General features: G+C 32.9%; 1 protein-coding gene and 1 pseudogene across 3 annotated transcripts; both read left to right on the top strand.

Moving 5' to 3' along the window:
- Window positions 1–1,172: 1,172 nt before the first annotated feature.
- On the top strand, window positions 1,173–10,682 carry LOC148601222 (G protein-coupled receptor 157-like). Of its 2 annotated transcripts, none has more exons than XM_088554150.1 (5): window positions 1,173–1,329; window positions 1,644–1,717; window positions 2,829–3,425; window positions 8,428–8,642; window positions 9,762–10,682. In XM_088554150.1, the coding sequence occupies exons 3-5, from the start codon at window positions 2,948–2,950 to the stop codon at window positions 10,128–10,130; spliced, it is 1,062 nt and encodes a 353-aa protein (XP_088410276.1). In that variant the 5' UTR covers window positions 1,173–1,329; window positions 1,644–1,717; window positions 2,829–2,947; the 3' UTR covers window positions 10,131–10,682. The 2 variants fall into 2 exon arrangements, with proteins under 2 accessions (XP_088410276.1, XP_088410277.1); XM_088554151.1 differs by having other exon boundaries at window positions 1,174–1,329; window positions 2,998–3,425.
- Window positions 10,683–12,649: 1,967 nt separating this feature from the next.
- LOC148601223 (profilin pseudogene) lies at window positions 12,650–18,151 on the top strand (annotated as a pseudogene). Its single transcript, XR_015916954.1, has 2 exons — window positions 12,650–12,764; window positions 17,568–18,151. The product of XR_015916954.1 is annotated as a profilin pseudogene (transcript).
- The last annotated feature ends 221 nt before the right edge of the window (window positions 18,152–18,372 follow it).

The raw sequence follows: 18,372 nt of genomic DNA on the forward strand, positions 1-18,372 counted from the left end.
AGGAAATGGTTCCACGCGGAGTATCTAATCCAGGCGCGGATTCGTAGGAGCGGATCATGATTTTTCCCCTCCTTTGCAAGGGAGTTTGTTCTACTCAATCGAAATGAGGTAAAAATTGGGAATAGGATTTGCCATTATAATAATTTTCACGAAATTCCTTACGTCAGAACTGGTTAATGGAATTTGTATTTAAATATGAAATTTATAGTAAATGCTTTCTTGAGAATTAAGATACTTAAGCTTGCCTATTTCTTCAAACTTTGACCCATAAGAGCTGACAATACATCTGAATTAAGACAATTCCAACTTAATCGTGATGAAGTTGAAAATTCGGTCATTTTGAACACAAAGTAGCTAATTGCAAAAAAAAACAACTACAACAACACAATGATATGATCTAGTATTTTTTTTTTTAGATATTTCTTTATTGTATATACTTGAAATTAATGCACAAACTTTACAAATAAGACATTTACAACAATTTCAATAATTTTGAAAAATATACATGCATATGTTTCTGGGTCAAGTAGCAAAGAATCAGCCAAATATAACAACCAATATATTTGTGGGGTAACAAATACATTGCATAGTTACTTCCCTATCCTTTCAATATATTTTTGTTACAAAAAAAATATTAATCGGAATTGTTACATGTACATGTATTCTATTATTTCCTTCTTTTTACGACCAAGGTACAAAATCGAAACAAAATTAAAATAAATAGTGACATTTTCTATAGAACCATGCATTTATCTTTATAATGGTTCCTTTCCAATAATTAAATTTCCTTTTAGAAAGTCATAGATATATTGAAATCATAATTTTGATTAATAAAATTAAATAGAATTAATTTAATTAAATTAATGTTCTAAGGCTGTTCTGACGTTCTAAAATATCGTAATAGCAAGCAAATTTTCATGCAGAAAGGTTTTCGCTCCATGTTTGTTTGCGTTACATATATCACATACATATGTAATAGTCTGCAATGTTGTTTTATATGAATATTTTATGTATTGTGTAATAAAATATTTGACTTGTATGAATGTGTATTATGTTTTACTATTTGACTTGGACCGATTGACAGACGAGCTTTCGGAAACTGGTGTTTGTATTGCAATCTAGTCGTAATCTTCTATATTCTTTTTCATGCTTGATTAGTACGCACTTCTTTTCTTGTCATCTATTGGTTGGCAATTGTCGCGGGTTAATTCCTCTTACCTAAGTATCTGAACGGACATGTTGGTTTTTATGTTCATCCGAATCTAGCAACCTATATTCTTATCAACTCAACTTATATACACATCTGATTTCAACTTAACTATTACTAAGGTTAGTTTCTTTAACATTCCTAGATTAATTGTGCATGTTAATGGTCTTGAAATTAACATTTTTACCTCGTATGAAAGTCCGGTATGAATGATTGATTGATTGATTGTGTAACTTTCATAATAATTTACCCAAACACACAAATCTGTAATGTTATTTTACTATGCTTAAATAATAGCGATTAATGATTGATTCATTTAACAGTTCGAGTGGACCGCTCGAAAGTAAAAGTGTAAGTCTTTAAATCGATCACACACTGTGGTCATGAAGTAATTGTTTTAAATTATAATTACAATAAGTGATTTTTGAAACTTCAGGTACAATACAGTAGTACTGGAGACTTACTATTCCTGTGACCATTTACAAATGTGCCTCTTGCATGATATGTGAGGTAAACTAAGTGTTTTGTATTCTTGAGTTTTTGCTTTGCTTATGTATTTGCTTTGCTATGTTTTTTTACGCTTATTGTATGCACTAAATCGCTTATACTCTAATGTTGTTGTTTTGCTCTTTAATATGTTTGATTAGATATTTACCATTTTCTTATAATTTGCTACATCTGAATATGGAGTCAAATGGAGTCAAACTACATATTTAGCTAGTTGGTTTATGCTTCACAAGCAGATTGATGAAGCCGTAAATTAAATTTACTCAAATGTTACATTTTTCCTATGATATGTAAATGTACTAAAATATACATTCACACACATGGTTAATTTTTATGTTATCTTTATGTGCAAGATGCTATTATTTATCTTGTGCTGTGTATTGAATATAACTGTATTTTATAGGGCATTAACATTATTTGGCAATAAAGCATAGAACCCTAGAGATTAGAGTTTACTTCTATCAACCCCCTAGAAATAGAGGTTGTGACACATACAATATGCATGTACATGTATGCTACTTTTAGATAAAGATTGATTTCAGAATGACTAATCAGACTTTACCTTACTTTATCAAAATCAACAGATAACCTTTTATGTGTAAAACTATATTGTCACAATTCTTTTGTTTTTAAGTATAAGTCTTTATAAATATCAGACAGGAGGTGAATCATGCATGTAAAAAACAAATTATCGTTTATTTCTTATTCAGAAGCAGTTACAGATTACGTAACATTCTTAGTTTTCCTGTCGGTTTTTGGAATTACAAATTGGCACTTTGTTAGTTATCGTTCTTGATTTGTTTTTTTTAATTGCGAGATAAATGCACCGAATGGTTTTCTCTAAATTACAAATTTGTATGTAGAATGTAGTAAACAGTTATATGAAAATATGTGGAATGTATATAGAAAAAACACATTATTTGTTCGGTGTTATTTTTTTCTGTACCATGAATCACCTCCACCATTTCCTGTATCTGAATTTTACATAGATCAATACTCAAGACGTACCGGATATAGATGTGCTTTGCCATAGAGTAGGCTGTAATAGCTACGATTGTACATATCTTCATTTTTTGAAAGTGGAAATTTCTCAATAGGTTATATCTATTTTTAGCAACATTACAAAAAGGATAATTACAAGATTTTGTTTATACATATGTAAATTATTCACACATGTATGGATACTAAGAAGAAGTAAACATAACAATATACGAATATACGTGTATTTTTGCCATGGTTGGTATCAATATAAACACAACAGCTTCACCCATTTTCATCCACAGAATTAAACTTCACGACGTCGTGTTGACATTTGTCGTATCTTCGGCATCGATCATAGGAGCTTTGTTTCTATTCTTTTGTCATTATCTTCGCCACAAAAGAGGTTTACCGATCGAAAAAGTGAGACATTTCCTCATTGCGCTGACATTCGCCGATATGATGAATGCCATCGGACAAATCGTTGGAGTTGCCAGATTTGTTTCTTCAGCGGATTTTAATAGTGACAATACTCCATTATGTCACGATTTAGAGGAACCTGGGTGTATTGCTCAGAGCTATGTCACTACTTTTTCATGCCTGAGTTCTTTTTTCTGGACAACCATCATTGCGTTTCATTTATACTGGACGTACGGTGAACCTGAATATATATCAAGACATGCACACAATTTTAGTACTGCCTTTTATCATTTTGCAAGTTGGGGAGTACCATGTAAGTATTGGTAACATCAGTGTCGATAAAATAATTGAGGGCATGCTTTTATTACCGTTTTCTTTTTCCGCCATGCAAAAACTAAACAAAACAAATAACCAAACAAAACAGTACAACAAAATACACAAAAAGAAACCGCAAAGCAAAACCAATGCAGCAAATGTAGTATCACGATGATATGTCATCAGATCTATATTTAAATATATTTAAAATAGTGTGTAGTACGTAACTCCTCAACTAAAATATGATTTTCAGGTACCCTTATACCTCCCATTTCTGAATATTTTTGTCATCAAAAAATTCACTGAAGCATTTTTGTATTTTTGGCTACTTTTTATACTCCGTTGAGGCAAAAATCTTTTTTTTTCTTTTTTTTTGTGTTTTGATTCTACGAACTTCTTCGTTCTTCGAAACACATTAAACTTACATATGTATGTATCACCATGTAGCCCACTGTCTCAGGTTTACAATGGTACCAATACTGATGCGATAAGACTTAGGTTTTTAGAAAGCTAAGGCACTATATAATTGCGTTTGAATATACAAAAGCTTGTTTGAAGTACGGTATTTGAAAAAAAAATTGACAATTATATGTGAAATTGAAGAAAATATTAAATACCGAAAAACTCCCCTTTTATGAAAAACTCATTATTGTCACATTGAAACTGAAAATGGCGCCTGAAATGAGAAGATATGTTAGATACATCGCTAATTTAAACAAAAGAACCCAACATGTTTATTGTACAACCTTTATATGCTAAAAACTAACATTTTGATTCATGTTGAGGCATGTTTTTTTCATGGGAAGGGGTGGCATTTGCCCACCTAACATGATATGAAAAAGTTCAAATACTTATTGCATAGGCTCATTTTGAAACTTAGACATTGCATTAATGTGCTGTTAAGTTTGTTTAATCTACGGAATTCTGAAAAAAAGACAATAACGGGTGATATAGAAGAACATTCTGAAATTTCCCATTTTTCCGATTTTATAGTAATTGTCACCGTAAAAGGAAAAACTAAGCGCCTAAATTGATCAGATATATTTTATACATCTTCATCTTGATAATGAATGCTTAAAATATGAGTTTTACACTCTTGGTATGATGTGAATGAGAAATCTGTTTGATACTGTGATCAGTTTTCTTGGGGGGGGGGAGGTAATATTTTTACTATTTTTTGAAAAATCTTTCTTGATAGTTAGTTTTTTGTGTTTATTTATGTAGAAAATAAAATTATCTATCGAATGATACCAAATTTGGGACGTTTCAATTGAGCAATAACTTGTAGAGTAGAATTTATCTGAATTTCACGGATAATTCAAAAATGCCATTTTTTTTGCATATTTGGATAAATTCTGAGTGCGAAAATCGGAAAAATTCACCAAAAGAACCCCAGAAGTATCAATTGTGATAATACTAAACAGAAAATACCAAATAAGTCATGTTTTTACTGAAGCATAAATACTCTAGGGGTTTTGACATTACAAATATGCCAATTTAAGCGATTTTTTGGCTGGATAGGGGTACGTTATTTTCATTTTACCCCAAAAACTCTAAGTGTTACCGCAACTGTGTTGGTCTCATTGCAAAGCTGAGACATTTGGCTACATGATAATACCTAAAAATGTTTTGTTTGTTTACACGTGCTATCCCAGGAAGACTTAGACGGTCAAACAATTGAGTCACAAAAATCTTGGCTTTTTGACCCAGTGGGGTACAAATATAGGCTTATACTGAAAAAGAATCCGAGAATATTCTTTGGCGACAAATTGATTTGGTAATGGGAGGTATAAAGATATCTAAAAATCACCATGAAGTTGATGAATGGGGGGGGGGTGCACGATGGACCCTCCCAGCCCATGGACCAGTATACATCGTTGGAAGCAGATGATTTTATACATGTGCAAGGGAAAAGACTAATTGCTTTCAGAATACTATCATATATACTAATTGAAGAAAGTGTGTGAAACATAAGAAAAGAAAGAAAAAATAAACGATTTTAGGAATTTTATGTAACACTTTATAATAAAAAAGACAATGACAATGTCAATGTATATGATGATATTAATCAAGGTTTAGATGGTGTAAATTTTACAAAAGTTGACAAATGATCAAAAAGACAGTTTAGAAGGTATTATTACTGTTATTGAAGCTGGTCTGGCATTAAAACGTATGAAAAATAATAAAACGCCAGGTTCTGATGGGTTTTCTACTGACTTCTTTAAGTTTTTTTGGAAGGATTTAAAATATTTTGTTGTTAGATCATTAAATGCCGGGTACCAAAAGGGAGAATTATCTGTCACACAAACACAGGGCATTATTACCTGTCTACCTAAGGGAAATAAACCAAGACATTTTTTAAAGAATTGGAGACCCATATCTTTATTGAACACAGTATATAAGATTTGTTCTGGTGCTTTAGCTATGAGATTTGTTTTGAGTAATCTTATACATACTGATCAGACTGGATTTATCAGTGGAAGATATATTGGGGAGAATATTAGACTTATTTATGACATTATGCAATATAATGAAGAAAATGATATACCTGGCCTTTTATTATTAATCGATTTTGGAAAGGCTTCTGATTACATTTCATGGAGATTTTTGAAAAATGTTTTAAAGTTCTTTAACTTTGGGGATTCTATTATAAATGGACAGAAGTTTTATACAATAACATAAACTCTGCTGTTATTCAGGGTGGGAATCTTTCAGAGTTTTTCTTAATTGAACGGGGCTGTAGACAAGGGGACCCCTTGTCACCTTACTTATTTATCTTATGTGCTGAAAGTTTGGGTATGAGAATCAGAAAGAACAATGACATAAAGGGAATCAAAGTCATCCAGGTTGAACATAAATTGTCCCAATTTGCAGACGATACATCTTTACTTTTAGATGGTTCGGAAGATTCCTTGAACCAGGCATTACATGAACTTGATTGGTTTGGCCAGATTTCGGGACTTAACATAAACTTTTCAAAAACTCAAGTTGTTTGGATTGGGAGCAAAAAGCATTCTAAGGAAGTTTTATGTAGAGAGAAAAAATCTTTCTTGGGGAGTTACATCTTTCAAATTATCAGGTGTTAATTTTTAGGTCGACCTGGATAAGATGATAAAACAAAACTATGATGAAAGTATCAGAAAGATCAAAAGTATAATAAACCAGTGGTCAAAACGAAATATCACAGTAATTGGTAGAATAACAGTTGTTAAAACACTTTTGTTACCAATTTTGAATCATTTTATAATGTCACTTCCAAACCCAAGGGATGATATGGTGAAAAATATAAACAACATTTCTTATACATTTGTGTGGAATTCACCTGTTCATAAAGTTAAGAAAGATGTATTACAAAAATGCTATGAAGAAGGAAGCCTTAAGATGATCAATGTAAATGCTTTTATTCAAGCCATGAAATGTACATGGATAAGGAGACTTTTTAGAAATGAAGAAATTGGCAAAATATTTTCTTATCACAGGTAGACAAAGAAAAATTGTTCACCTGTGGATCAGCATATATATCTCATGTAAGAGAAAATATTAAAAATGATTTTTGGCAAGATGTTCTGTTGTCATGGGAAATGGTAATGGAGAGAGAGAAAGATAAAAAATGGGAATATTTTTTAGCCAGTCCTCTTTGGATGAATAATTTGTTTAAAGTTGGACAACGACCAATTCTTTATAAGAACTGGCTTGATGGAGGTATTCGTTATGTTAATGATTTTGTTGGAGAAGATGGTTCTTTTTTGAAACACGAAGAATTACAAAATATTTTTGATGTAAATTTGAATATAATGAAATACAATAGTATTATGTCTCTGACATCAAAGGTAAGTAAGCAGTTTACAAAGGAAAGCTACAGACTGGCATCTTTCATTCCATCAAATGTGAAAACTATATTAAAGAGTCAGAAGGGCTCAAGAGATATGTATTGTATTTTAAATAGAAATGATTGTACATCTACAGGGAACACCAAGTGGAGCACATTTTTAAATGTAGATACTGAGAATTGGAAAGTTTTTTTTTAATAAACTTCCATTTGTCGTTACACAAAACACAAAACTGCATTGGCCCCAGTACAGAATTAATCAGAGGATTTTGACAACCAACAAATTTATCAATATAGTTGACAATGCCTCCTCTCCATTTTGTACTTTTTGTAATTCAGGAATAGAAACTATTGAACATTTGTTATGGGAATGTGAACACGTACAGGATTTTATTGCAGAAATTGATCAATGGCTCCTTCATAATGGTATAAGCATAGCATTCACTAAAATCATATTTTTGTTTGGTAATGTTAAACAATGTTGTAAATGTGATCCACAAAATAATATTATTCTTTGGATGAAACATTATATTTACAGTATGAAGTGTTATAATAAACCATTAAATGTGCAAGGAATGTTAGAAAAAATGAAGTATATGTATAATATTGAAAAAATGATAGCTGCGAAAAACAAACGTGTGAAAAATTTGGAAAAAATTTGGAACTCTTATAGATTTTTTAATGCAACCTAATGATCCCAATGTTGTAAACATTCAGCCAGACTTTTTTTTCAGATCAAATTATTCCTTTTTTTACCTCTTATTTACTGTATTTTTAATAAACCCATTAGGATAAAGCATATATCTCATTATTAAGCTGGTTGTTTGTATGTACAGAATGATGCGGTTTAAGTAAACAACATGTGATGTTCTTCATGTAGTTCAAACTGTCTGTTATGTACATATGTATCTTATTGAATAAAAAAATAAAAAGATAAAAAGTTAAAAAAAAATAAACGATTTTGATAATTTTATTGTGTGCGAGTTTATGGTACTGTACTTATTGTCCAATTGACTTTTTGGGTATCGAGTATTAGGCAGCAATAATTACTGTTACTCTGTTAACTACAGACGCGTCTTACATACAATCGTGGTTTCATTTACATCCATATAATTTACATAGAATTGTTCACTTGTTGCTTACTGTTTTCTATTTTCATATTTGATTTCAGTTGCTATATTAACAGTGGCATGGCATATGAATGTTTTGGGATCCGATTTGTCAGTTGGTTCCGGAGCCTGGTGCTGGATTTCTGCATGTTTGGAGCCTAGTGACCGGACTTTGTGGATGACTTTGTCGGGGAAAGGCTGGGAGATTTTAATGTTTATTTCTTGTTTGGCATTTTACATTCTGATCAAACTGCGGAAGAGGACACTGCATCACAGGGTAAATTTACAGTTTTGTTGATATACTTTGTACGTACACATAGGTGATATTAAAATGTAATCCTGTTCAGGACATTCACACAGGACAAGCACGACAGATAATAGTTTCAGGAACAAAAATAAAGTAATTAAAACACAACCAAATAGCAAATAAAGAAGCCGAACATACATGTATATGTACCCTGACGGTTAAAACTTGAGTAATGTGTGGAAGTGAAGACAACATGACCATGCATGATAACGAAGGACTCAATTGTCCTTTATCCGATTCAGGGACAAACACCAGACCAAAAACAGACAAACTACATGAATTAATTAACAAATACTCATTGAAAGTGCATTATAAATAATGAAAGAGCAGCCCGGACTTTAATGAAACCGAGAATATGGGACAAATACACCGGTAGGGTAAGGTTCCTTTCCTTTTCTAGAAATACCAACACAGTTACGTAGAAATTGTACATGCATGTCATTGATGTCTTATCAGGGTTTAATACAATCGAAAAAAACTACGATATTGTCTCTGAATCGTAGTGAAGATGGCCAAGTTTAAAGATAACCGGTAGAGATTTCGACTTTTAAGCAATGACTGCGGAACTCTCACAGCTTTACACTACTCAAATTGTCCTGGGAAAAGTAGCTTTATTTGTGTTTTGGATATATAAATGACGATACTGAATTTATATATTATTATCTCTCATTTTGCCCTAAACATGTAATCTTTCTGAACTGAAAAAGCAAAGGTATGTGCCTGTAATTCATTTTTAAGTTATATATGGGATGCTTCAACCCTACCGGTGCACCTGGTTCATGCTCCAAGTTTTTAGTGGAGTCCGAGTTGCTCATTTGCTTTTGTTACTTTGTATGTATGATTTTAGATATTCTATGTTCTTTGTTGTGTGAGTCTGTTTTCCATGTCTGGTCTTTGTCCCTGGATTACATTCTTTTGATTACCGCTATAACCTTGGTTCTCTTGATTACTCTTTCAGCCTTTTTCAGTTCGATAAGATTTCAGAAATTTCATGACTAAAGTTGGAGACAACCAGATCGAATTCATCCAGAAATTTTCACTTTGTATGCATGTACAACTACGCACTTCTACTGTTTTTTTTCTTTTCAGGCAAGATTTTCCCGAGGTTTAACGACAAGCCTAATAACTAATTCACTTCGAACTAGATACACACCATCCGAAGATAGCCCATATGAAGATTCGCGCTTTTTGCTTTTATGGCTTATCGAAATAACTCTAAGAGTATGGGGAACTATACGCTACATAATTGCTACCATTAGAAGACATACTAACGAAGATTTCGCGGGTTACGATTCGCTTGATAGCGTTTTTTTAACACTTCAAAGTATTGGTGACAGTGCTCAGGCATTTTGTTCCTGTATGCTCTTCTGTGTTTTTGATAGAGAAACACGTGAATTGATAAGAGGAGAAAGGAACTCTTTACAACGTAACTACGTCCGTTATGACGCCGTGGCGTAGGAGTTTGTCTGAATAGTACAGCTCAAGACACGCTTCCCAAAGTCGTGTTGTTACATGCACGATTAGGTTGATGTTTGAACACCGTATACTAAGATATAATGTTACAAATTCTTTCCATGGCTGCGTAAAAAAATTGTAGAGCTAAAATTTGGAATAATCTTATTTTTTTTCAAAATTTTCCTACCTCCTTCCCCCAGTATGAAAATGGTCGGTGCCTCAAATTATGTTTTTGTCATGCAGAGTTTGATTTCGCCAAAACATGTCACTGTATTAAGTGACATTTGTTCATAAAAAGGACAGGAATTGATATGATGTGTCCAAATTTTTTCCCCCGCATTCTATGTTAACAGAACATCAGCAGCATTGAGTTTCAGTTTCTGTATGGATCATGCAGTGGATGAAATGTGGAATTAATTAACCCAACACTGTGACTGTGTGTAATTTTAATATTTTAACAATCATAATAGATAATCAGGGAACAAGGACAAGAATTTCCATATTTTGTTTTGTAAAATTAGACAATTGTTTGCATTAAAATGCACTGCAAAACTACATTGTATCTGTGTACCAGCAATCAAGGGAATAAACAGAAAAAGGAAAAAAACACACACAACAAAGAACATGAAATAACCACAATAACATGTACAAATGCACAAAAAAAACCAAAAGTTCAAATGAACGACCTTGACTCCAATGCAAACTAGAGATCTGCTCTCAAAATTTTCTTAAAGCAGGAGAATTTGTTCGATTGAACTTATTAATAAATCCTTATTTATTGCGACAATATAATATCTCTCGAGACACTCCTCCCCTGAAAGATTCCTCAAGTACATTATATAACAATGATAGTCTAACACTTTGAAAAGGAGTGTCTCCCGAGATTCCTCAGAAAAAGGGGGTCGCTAGTACATAATACACCTGGTCCATGTACCAAGATTTTAGTGGAGTCCGAGTTGCTCATTTGTTTTTGTTACTTTGTATGTATAATGATTATAGTTACTCTATGATCTTTGTTGTGTGAGTCTGTTTCCATGTCTGGTCTTTGTCCCTGGATTACATTATTTTGATTACCGCTATAACCTTGGTTCCCTTGATTACTCTTACCATTTTTTGTCAAGTTTACACATGAAAATGACAAATTTTCCAACCCCCTGCATAACCGCACCCCCTTTGGATCAGACACTATCCTGACAAAGTTATTGATGCAAAGATTTACATGTATTTGAATTTTGCTGACGTCACCATATAACATTTCTGAGTAGAGAAAGGAACAGATATCGTGAAACGTTGAAACGCAACAAATGTTCCATATTATAACCCCTATAAAAATGGTAAATTCCGAGGTTACCAAAAGGTCTTCAAAAAGTGTAAACACATCTTTCAGTAAGCTCTGAAATGCCCCGACAACAAAAGTAATAAAATCCACGGTACATGAAACAAAACGATGACACTCCTTCAAAATAAATTAAAATGTCAAAAAAACGACATGAAGACCCATTAATTACCAACATTGGCATTAGGGCAAAATTTCCAACCGAGTATCATGCTGCAAGCGCAGCAGACAATACGTAATTAATGCACGAACATCCGATATCGACGAAAAATTAAATTAATGCAACAAAAAATTACCAAAAAAAAACATGCTTCATTTATCACTAACAGAATGCATGGGTTTGGTCACTACATGTTATACTCCAACTTGAGCAAGCCCAGTTGAGTAAGAATCATTAGTATACGTAGTATACAAAATGTATGTATATTCCTAACTGATATTTTTTTACACGATTGGTGATTTAAAAAAAAAGTATCTTTCTTATTGTTTTTTTTTATTATTATTTTCTTTAACTTTGCTTATAGCTTTCATTAAATATTCATGATTTTACTTTTTTATAAAAAAAATGTACATGTTACACTTTTACATAATATTTAAGTCAAGAAATAAAATCTTGGGAACTAAATTTTATCATTGTTTTACAACGGGCTGGCCATTTTTGTCGCATTGTTTTACCCCGAGCGAAAGATGCAGCCTATGTGTTGCACAAAATGTTGGTAATGTGTTAATCACTTTTTTACCATGGCTGTCTAAAGAGCTTTGAAGCACGTCATATTAGAATTAATATTCTTTTATATTTTCACCAAAGTTTTCAATTTTTTATTTTGTTTTTGGAAGTAAACATTTCCAATTGGAAAATATACGTGTATAACAAAAACAAAGAAAAAAAACAAACATTAAAGTCCAAAATTCCGGGTTTTAACTTTTAAGCTTCAGAGTTAAAGGATTTTTTTTAAATAGTGAGACATTTCGTAGCAATGGATACAAAAGTATGACCATAAAATATGGTACAATGTGCATGACTAAATTAGTGTCGTCCGACTTCCGTGTACACTACGTGTTGGTCGAATACTACGCAAACTTTTTTTTTATTTACGAAATTATAGACACTAACGAAACAAAGTGATTGATATTCAATTTATTCTCAACCTAAAATGCAATTTCAGTGCCGAGTTGATTATTCCGGAAAATTCAGTCCGAAATTAGGTTCATGCGTCACAACCAGTCTAAAAATATCAGCGCACGCACACGTGCATCGTATGTGTATACTGTGCCTTCATTCTCAGGATAATAAGAAGCAGGTAAAGATAATATGCATGTTAATCGATATTATATGCTTACTATATTATTGTATTATCATTTTTATGGTCGTTAATTTGTCAAAAATTGCGTAAATGCACGTGCTTTGGCTATGCAATTGTAATGACCAATTAAGGTGACCCGTTTGGCTGATTCACCTTCACAAAGAGGTAAATCCCATGCCTAATACGACAGTTTCTTGTTGTACTGAACTGGTGAAATACATCTTTCAAGTAGTGTTTTTGTTATATGGGAACTGTCTTTGTGTTAAAGATACAACTTGCACTTCGATTTCTGTTTCTGATTTTCAGGAATAAGTGAACTATAACTAATTAGCATAATGGGAGTGTCTACATGTATTGTAGTTAGAGAAAAAAGATATGTATTCATTTTTATTAATTTAAATTTTATTCAAAACTTTAGTAATACGTATCATGGCTTTATAGTGATGTTCTGTTTTCTCTGTACACTTTTCACACTTGTCGATTTCACGAACATCTGACCTCTGACCCAAACATTCCACTGACGTCGACAATTCTTCTGACTGGAATCATTTTGTTTTTGTTTATTTTTATCTCTGTTATGACGTGTATTTGTGCAGTATTTATAGTAGTAAGCGATATTTTATTTGCCTTTCAAAATGAGAACGTTAATTATATGTATTATTACTCGGTGTAAAACCATACGCAACAACCTCAATGTTCAGATTATATATTTAAGGGCACAGCTATATTCTTACCTGGGTGTTCCTACTATCATCATTTTTTTCAACTTTTTATGTTAATTTAACAAATTACTCAAAACTTAATTTGATTTTAATTTTTCAAGTGATAGATAAGCCGGGGAGGGGTGAAAAAAAAACAAAATGTCTCAAATTTTTCAGAAACAAATAAATAAAATATATTCATCCATTTCAAAATGAACATTATGATTGAATTTCTATATTTTCTCCATTACTAAACCAGGCAAATTCAAATAAAAAGAAATTGATTTCGGTGTGGAATATGCGGATCCAGGGGAAGGGTTCCACCTAAGTTCAAAGTTTGGTTAGATAAGAAAAAAAAAACTGGAAGTTACTTGATCGGACCCTCATTAGCCCTGCCAGGAATTGGGTGTTTAGCTTCCAATCAATATGTACAGTCCAGGCAGGTCCACAAATTTATAAAGAGGTTGGGGGAATTCGGATAAGGAAAAGTGGAGGAGTTCCGTAGTTAACCTAGGGTAATTTTGCCCATTACAACATTTTTGAACTGAGAGTTGGGTTTACTACACCGAACCGGGATCCTTCTTGAATTCGCTGATGGCGTACACAACACATTAATAGGAAGCCCAAGTAAAAGCAGTTAATTAAATGTAGTTTCTACAGCTATCGTTCGCCATGTCGATTGATACAATCATTCCTGGTTTATTTGGGGAAGAATTTAATGGCCTTACAGTCTTATCTGACATTATCTGAACTTGTTGATTGATGATGAACATAATACAGTGAAAGCTTTATTAACTGATCCGAAGATATCATAGACACTTTAGTCGATGTGTAAATATTATGTATTTTTGTGTTAAACTATTATATGCGGTTGTATAATGGAACCATGCCAGCGTCGTTGTCCGTTTCTAGTAAACATTCCTTGTCCGGAATAACTTGGCGATCATAACTTTAGTATATAAGTGTTCAGGAAATTATACCACAAGATGCCATTTAACAAAAGTAGTTTTGTGGTGGCGACTTGAACCGTTTAGGAATTAGAGTCCAAGAAAAGGGGGGAGAAATGAGCAGTAATGACTAATTGTGGAATTAGGGCCACAAAAGGGGTAAAAAGACATTGTCATGATGTCTGGACAATAACCTGAGCAAATGTGAATGGATCTTTTTGAAATTGTACTATACGTTGCCACACAGGAATTGCTGGGATCGATGAAGGAGTTTATGACTTAAATTGAATAAGAATGAAAGGCCAGAAATTAGCATTTTGATGATTTCAAAACAATAAGTTTAAAACAAGTGAATTGGTCTCCTTGAAATTGTACCACAAGATGCCATATATATACCTCCAACGAAAGGCTGGCATTGATTTTTGGGGCGTGTTCTTATTGCGGACAAAGGAACAAAAAAGGGGACACTTTCATTCTGGTCAAATTCTTCTCCTGTGTCGAATATTTCATTGCAAATAAAATTCAGAGCTGTATCAAGCTGGAACAGTATGACCATATTTCAAGCGTGCAGGGTTCAACGTCTGCGGTCCTATCAAGCTGCGCCATGTGAAGCATTTTATTTCACATGTCTTGTCCATAAGTGTTTACCTCGGTAATCTAAACTTACATGTATTTACTTCATCCCAATAAATACTAGTCTCAGTCAAAAGTTGTTCTTTGCTTAACTTCTTTTTGAGTTTTTAGAAAGTGGTACTGGAATTACTTATATTCGTCTATACAATGGCATGAATAAATCGTTTGGATCTACAATGTTTATATGTACATGTATATAAAGTTATATAATGAGGCTCTGTACCTCAAAGAGAAGATTTTCGGGATATACATGTTGCACCTACTATTTAGGAATAGAAAAAGGAGTCATACAGGTGGCAAAAGCAAGCATTTTAAAAAATATGTAATGATTTTTGCGAAACTGTTACATATATTCCATGCATAATTACAACAGAGACTATAACAATGGCAAAAAAATCCAACATTTTCCTTGTATATGGTTAATACTTTGAGTAATAGTGTGTACATCTCTATTTTATTGTACTATTAGGTTCCATACGAAAAAAAATATGATTGATTTTAATGCGTATAGTAAAAACTTAAAGGATTACGGCCCTCACCCTTTATACTGCATACTTTAAAATTCTTTTAGCACTTTTGTTTTGTCAGAATTTTGTTTAACATTTAATCGCAATTCAAATTAATAGAAATGAGTTTAAATATAGTTACTTGTCAGAGCTGATCAGTGTCGATATCTACGGTCGTATCAAGTTGCGCTATCCGAAGCATTTTATTCAATAGTTTTACATGCTGTTAGTTTACTTGATGAATTATTAATAATTGTTATCATATGCATATGGAGCCTGCTAGCAAAAGCTACTCCCTATGTACAATGTATGCAAAGAATGTAAACTAAAATTTATTTAGCAAAGTAAAGGGTTAAAATTATCTCCCCTTAGAAGAATCGTTCAATAAAGGACTCAGAGACTAATTTTCGAAGAGTTCATTGTTAAATTTCAATAAATTCAAAACCAAACAACATATCAAAAACAGAAAAATACGTGTGGTCTTGTAATCCAAGACTTCTTAATCTTAATTGGATGAACAAGTATAATTATATACAGTAAGTACTTTACAGTAACAAAACGATCTCAGAATAGTACGTATGCATAATAGAATATTACGGATGCATAATACTACGGATGCATGATAGAATACTACGGATGCATAATAGAATACCACAGATGCATAATTTTTATGTACAAAACACAGAAAGAATGCAAGAAAGTATGCAAACAATTCTAGTCACGTTATTCCAGTAACGCACACTAATGTTATCTGAACTATTTAAAAAAAACGTAACAGATGTCTCCCTTGATACTTCGAAATTCAAACCGGTAATGCAGACAAAAAAAACCTTTCATTTAAAGTTTATGCATCTTACTCGTCTGTTTAAAGAACCAGACATATAACAATTGTAACTCTAGACTTGAGTATATAATTACATGTACATATCGTGATTATCATTAGTGCATGAAAATTATTACTTTGTAGAACAACATGTAAATAATAATACAACGAAGAACTGGGGAACAGTTACATTTAAATAATTATATAAACTACATGCATCGTACACAATAACATAAAAAAGTATATAAAAGAGTTAAATTACAAAATGTAAATGGTAGAGAAGTCCACAAATGGTAATATCAGCATTAATGATAGTTATTGGGACTGCTTCGTGTAATTCCGAACGACTTTTTTGTATGTGCGACTGGTTCCCGAAATACTGTAGTGGTAATATTACACCTGAAATCAGACTCTCAATCATTTAGAGGAACACCTCAGCCTTTCAGTCTTTATTAGGTTAAACATAATAAATTATTTTTAGTATAGCGGAAATGGCCGAGTAGTTCCGATGTGAGTAACGTTATGAACACTTCCATTTCTACCATGAAAGTGACTAAGCCTGCCCTGCGGTATGTGGGTTTCCTCGTCGTTCATTGAAGTCCATTGTTGGCCTTGGGCTGACATTTTCATCACGGTGGGGCTGTTGTCTCTTTGACATGTACACCATACCTATTCTCGTTATAAATTGATAGTGGCTCAATTGTCGTGGCATTCCCTAGAAGCTATTATTTCGAATATCAGCTCGCCTCTTGTTAGACCAATAATGCTTCTTTCCACCTGAACTACATGATTGGGTTCCATTTTAATTCTTGCCATGTTTTAAATGACTAACCTGGCTGATATTGGCAGTCGATACGTACCAAAAAATCGAAAGCATCCAATATAATTATATTATCTTATCCGTACTACTCCAACCGAACAACCATTTTATGTTTTGCTAGGGAAGTTTTTTCCTTTTGAATTGCCTCCAATCTTTGTAAAGCCTTTTGTCCATTTTTTTCGCAAGTAGTTGCCCTGCATTTTCATTTAAATCTGATCCTAGGTCTGTCATTGAAATTAAATGGTTGATCCCTAATACTTGTTACTTGTGCTGTACATGTAATGCATGCTCATATGAACATACATATTGTCTGAAAAAATCACGTCAAAAATGTACACTGTAGTAAAAGTAACATACTATTTTATTACAGGTAACCCTCAATCATGTCCTGGGATAGTTATTTAGATAACCTCCTTGCACAGTCTAGAGACCAAACTGGAAATACACATGCAGATAAGGCCTGTATTATTGGCTTGGATGGAGGTGCAAAGTGGACTACCGATACACATGCTAATGCCCTGCGTTTAACTGCGGACGAGGCGGCTAATATCGCGGGGTGTTTCAAAAGCGGCGATTTTACCCCTTTTATGTCGGAAGGAATTCACGCAGAAGGTACTAAATATCAGTTTTTAAAAGAGGACGATAGGAAATTAGTTCTAGCAAAGAAGAAAGATCTTGGAGGATTAACTCTGCAAAAATCTAAGACTGCTATAGTTATAGCTCATGCTGCCGAGGGGAAACAACATGGAAATGTGAATAAAGCTGTAAATGTAATAGCCGAGTATTTAGAATCAGTAAATATGTGAAAAATGTGCCGACTTAAATGTACTTGCAGCATGCGGCTATCGTTGTAGTTTTAAAATTTCTAGAACTGGATACAAGTCATCAACATCTTTAGGAATAAAAACGCTTGTGAGTCTGACACTGTCTTCAATAAAAAGAACACGCTTTGTATTTTTGGTTCTTACATTGTTTCTTGTTAAGTTCGGTAAAGTTAACTAAGAGAAACTGATCGAACACATAATTGTAATATGATTTAAGGCTTTGCCTATAAGGGGTGGAGTTATTTGTACTTAAATTTAACTATATTAATGCATCGATATCTTGTTATATCACTGATGTCAACCAACGGGTATATGCGACACTATGTGCGTCTGCGCTGAAAGTTCAAACAA

The sequence above is a fragment of the Perna viridis genome, chromosome 12, assembly GCF_037379345.1.
Source record: "Perna viridis isolate PV_CMFRI_1.1 ecotype Kerala chromosome 12, ASM3737934v1, whole genome shotgun sequence".
Classification (NCBI taxonomy): domain Eukaryota; kingdom Metazoa; phylum Mollusca; class Bivalvia; order Mytilida; family Mytilidae; genus Perna; species Perna viridis.

Excerpts from the sequence above, each read along its gene's own strand:
- LOC148601222 (XM_088554150.1), top strand. The coding sequence starts at position 2,948 with ATGGTTGGTATCAATATAAACACAACAGCTTCACCCATTTTCATCCAC. Across the intron at positions 3,426-8,427 it reads TGCAAGTTGGGGAGTACCAT|TTGCTATATTAACAGTGGCA; the intron begins GTAAGTATTGGT and ends ATTTGATTTCAG. Across the intron at positions 8,643-9,761 it reads AGAGGACACTGCATCACAGG|GCAAGATTTTCCCGAGGTTT; the intron begins GTAAATTTACAG and ends TTTTCTTTTCAG.